This window comes from Ipomoea nil, unplaced genomic scaffold (assembly GCF_001879475.1).
Source record: "Ipomoea nil cultivar Tokyo-kokei standard unplaced genomic scaffold, Asagao_1.1 scaffold1149, whole genome shotgun sequence".
NCBI classification, from domain to species: domain Eukaryota; kingdom Viridiplantae; phylum Streptophyta; class Magnoliopsida; order Solanales; family Convolvulaceae; genus Ipomoea; species Ipomoea nil.
The window spans coordinates 793,592-797,303 of NW_017617577.1; the positions used below are offsets into that span (position 1 = coordinate 793,592).

At 39.1% G+C, this 3,712-nt stretch overlaps 1 protein-coding gene across 1 annotated transcript; it reads left to right on the forward strand.

Annotated features, from left to right (window-relative positions):
- The first annotated feature begins 1,917 nt into the window (after positions 1-1,917).
- On the forward strand, positions 1,918-3,014 carry LOC109183628. The gene is made up of 3 exons (XM_019333696.1): positions 1,918-1,986; positions 2,082-2,425; positions 2,582-3,014. The coding sequence occupies exons 1-3, from the start codon at positions 1,918-1,920 to the stop codon at positions 3,012-3,014; spliced, it is 846 nt and encodes a 281-aa protein (XP_019189241.1).
- Positions 3,015-3,712: the final 698 nt, after the last annotated feature.

A 3,712-nucleotide genomic window follows, 5' to 3' on the forward strand; every position in this document is an offset into this window, starting at 1 on the left:
ACTCTTTGGAATCAAGTATCGAACTATTAGTGTGCACACCCCCTAACCATGATTCCAAGCCTGGCGGGAAGTTTCTAACCTCGTAACGTGGGAATACGCCGCGTTACATACTCTGGGACCGCAATGTCCATAAATATCTCCTGAGAAGAACATAGTCCAAACGGTATCCTCCAAAACCTCACCGATATAGATAATACATAAATATATCTCTCATGCATCAATCTCATACATGCAACAATTCTACTACTTCCCAATGCATCAAATAATGGTGTACCACATGCTTATGGTTTTTGAAAGTATTCTTGTGCTCACGTTGGCCCTTTATGCATTTTTGAAATATGACTCATGTGAAATGTCAAATGCTCTATAACATGCTTCTAAATCATGTATAAACTAACATGAAGTATTCAAAGATACATCATCATGCTCGGTTTGTTAAAATAGCAATTTGTATACATCTCTTTCAACAAGTATGCTTCTATTCTCATGGATCAAAGAATACAATTTAATCATGCTTCCTTACTTAATAAGAACATTGTTTGATCACAAATTCAACAATTTCTCAAATACAGAGAGTTAGGCGAAATATGCACTATGTCACATTTCTTCACAAAATCATTCATAGCATACTCGATTTTAATCCAAATTCAACGAAGTCAAAGCCAAAACGTGCGTCAAGACGGTCCCGAAGAGCCGAGCCACAAGGGCTCGTAATACTCGGTCCGAAACGACACGTAGCTAAGCCTCAAGGGCCCGGCCACTGCACAAAATCTAATCAGAACATCACTCAGGGACTTAGGGCAGGACTCATCATGGTCCGCCCCTATAGACCCGCTACTACGCCGGGACTAGGCGACGACCCTCTTCTAGGGCCGTGCCCTAGTCCCGTGGTGGCACGGCTCTAGCCGGAGGCCCTTCTAATGGGCCGCGGCTAGGGCCGCCACTCTGGTCTGGTGCACACTATGTTGTGCACCAGATAGCTTTTCACCTGCAAAATCTTGTCCAAACATGTCCAAAACAATCTCAACAACTCATAAACACATATCAAAGCATTTCTAAGCATAAACACATCAAAAACTCATAGTTTCTACTCATTTATACTCAAATCTAGGCTTCACATAGCCAAATCTAAAGAGGAATCCATGGGGTTATACCTCTTGTAGACCTCTCCTTCTAGCTTGGATCTCTTCTTCCTCTTGGTCAAGCTTGAGCCTCCTTCACCACTTTCACTTCCCAACACACCTTCTATCCTTAGCCTAAAACCTTAAAGACTAAAGAAACTAGAAGAAAAATGAAGCTAGAAAGGAGGATGAACAATGCTTACTAAGTTGGAGCTTTTCTCCTTGGATGTTGGCAGACAAAAGTGAGGAAGAGGCAATGAAAATGTGATGGAATGAAGGGTTTATATAGGGTCCAAAACCATATGATGATATACAATGATTGGTTGAGGGCAAAGGGGTAATTTCCCCAAGCTAAAATATGACTTTATAAGGGATTTTTGGATGTCTTGTGGTCCACCATGTATCATGAACCATAGGCTAAAAATGATATTTCTTTATTACTTTGGGTTGGAAAGTGAATTTTTCCAAAAACCATATGGATGAACACTTGTTCAAAATTCCCTTTTTAATTCTCCCGGTCTCACTCGGATAAAATTCTCGATTTAAATCTTGGTACGCGAAGTACCCGATAACTTGGAATTTTCAAAAGAAATACTCTTCTTCGGTGTCGAATTTATTTCAAAATGTGACGAAAATTATTTTATTCACACACAGATTGATCGCAAAAATTTTTAATGGAGTCAAAAAGCTATATTGAATTTTCTTAATACCGGATTTATAAATTGAAATTTTGGGTTGTTACACCTATAATCCAAATTCATCAAGGAACCAGCCAGGTTTTTCATGGAGTAATCTAATGGGGGCTGTAAATCCCCAACATTTTGTTAATAGAGGTGCACCAGATTTCCAAGGGCAACATTCCAAGGTATGCAATCTCAACCCAGACCTCCACTACCCACTCTGGAGGCCCCACCACAAACAAACTTGGGGGCTATGATGAGCATATTGCTCAAGTCCCAGGTGCAAAGCGAAGAAAGGATCAAGCAAGTGATTGAGAGGTTGGATCAATTGAGTGCCCACAATAAGATGCTAGAGAATCAACTTGCCAATCAAGCCTCTACATCTTGCACCAAAGTCATTGGAAAGTTGCCCGCTTGCCCCAAAAATCCTAGAGAACGTGTCAATGCAATTGTTACAAAGAGTAGCAAGATACTTGGAGAACCATCTCTTCCAATCAAAACATCAACTCCAAATAAAATTGTTGATGTGGAGATTGAGGAGAAACTTGAGGGGGAAGAAATTGAACCAGCTGTTGTGAAGAATAATCCACAAGTTCATGATGAGGCAGAGAAGCCCGTGAGAAGGTATGAACCACCATTGTCCTTTCCTTAAAAATTTCAAAGGCAAGTAAAAGATAGTAGGTGGAAAAAGTTTTTGGTGGTAGTTGAGAGTTTGAAAGTTTCAATTTCTTTACTTGATTATTTGCTTTCACAAGTTCCATCCTACGGAAAAATTTTGAGAGATATTCTTGCTAAGAAAAGAAAATTTGGGGATAATGAGATGGTGGCTATGGCACAAGAGTATAGGGCCTTGGCACGTAGTGAAAGTATGAGCATTTTGAAGCATAGAGATCCGGGAAGTTTCACAATCTCATGTTTTATTGGAGGCCATATGATCAAAAGATCCCTTTGTGATCTTGGAGCTAGTGTTAATGTTATGCCTCTATCACTTTGCAAAAGGTTGAATTTGGGAGAACCTAAACTGGCCCAACTTACATTGACATTTGCTGATCAGTCTACTATTAGCCCTATTGGAATTCTTGAAGATGTCCCAGTCCGTGTGGACAAGTATTTTGTGCCTTGTGACTTCATTGTGATAGATGCCCCAGAGAATCCTGATGTTCCAATCATTTTGGAGAGACCTTTGATTTCTTGGCCAAAACTGGAGCAATAATTGATGCAAGGAAGGGGTCCATGATTTTTAACTTTGGAGAGGAAAAAGTGAAATTTACTATTATTAATGAGCCAAATTCCACTGGTGTTTCAAATTGTTCTATGATTCATAACAAGTTCTTTGGAATGACATTTGAGGAGCAAGTAAAGTGGAACAACTTCTTTGGTGAAGCGGTCAACCTTGCAGATCCACTGGAATGAGCACTCCATAATGAGGTTACGTCGAGCTAGCGACGTTAGACTTAGCGCTTCATGGGAGACACCCCATGTTATCTTTTATATTGCTTTTTATTTCTTTCTATTATTTTCGTCTAGTTAGTCTTTTATTTAGCATATTTTAGTTCGTGTTATTTTATTGCTTTTTACCTTTCTCTTTTCTCTTGTTCTCCTTTTCTCTTGTTCTCCTTTTCTCTTGTTTTGCATAAGGGATGATGCAAATTTTGAAGTGTGGGGGAGGAGCCAAAAATTTGGAGTAACTTTCAAAATTTTTGCTTGGATGACTCAGGTTCTTTTGGTTAATAAGTTACTTGTCATAGCATGGAGTTACAATTTCTATCTCTTGTGGGTTTGTAGTTTGTTTTGGTGGTACTTGTTGCAATTCAATTTGTGATTGATAATTTGAGGTGTAACACATAATTGATCTATTCTCTTGTCAATAGCTTTGTTAACAACTCATTAATTGGATTAATTCTTGATTTT

Excerpts from the sequence above, each read along its gene's own strand:
- LOC109183628 (XM_019333696.1), top strand. The coding sequence starts at position 1,918 with ATGGGGGCTGTAAATCCCCAACATTTTGTTAATAGAGGTGCACCAGAT. Across the intron at positions 1,987-2,081 it reads TCCAAGGGCAACATTCCAAG|GTGCAAAGCGAAGAAAGGAT; the intron begins GTATGCAATCTC and ends CTCAAGTCCCAG. Across the intron at positions 2,426-2,581 it reads GCAGAGAAGCCCGTGAGAAG|AGATATTCTTGCTAAGAAAA; the intron begins GTATGAACCACC and ends AAAAATTTTGAG.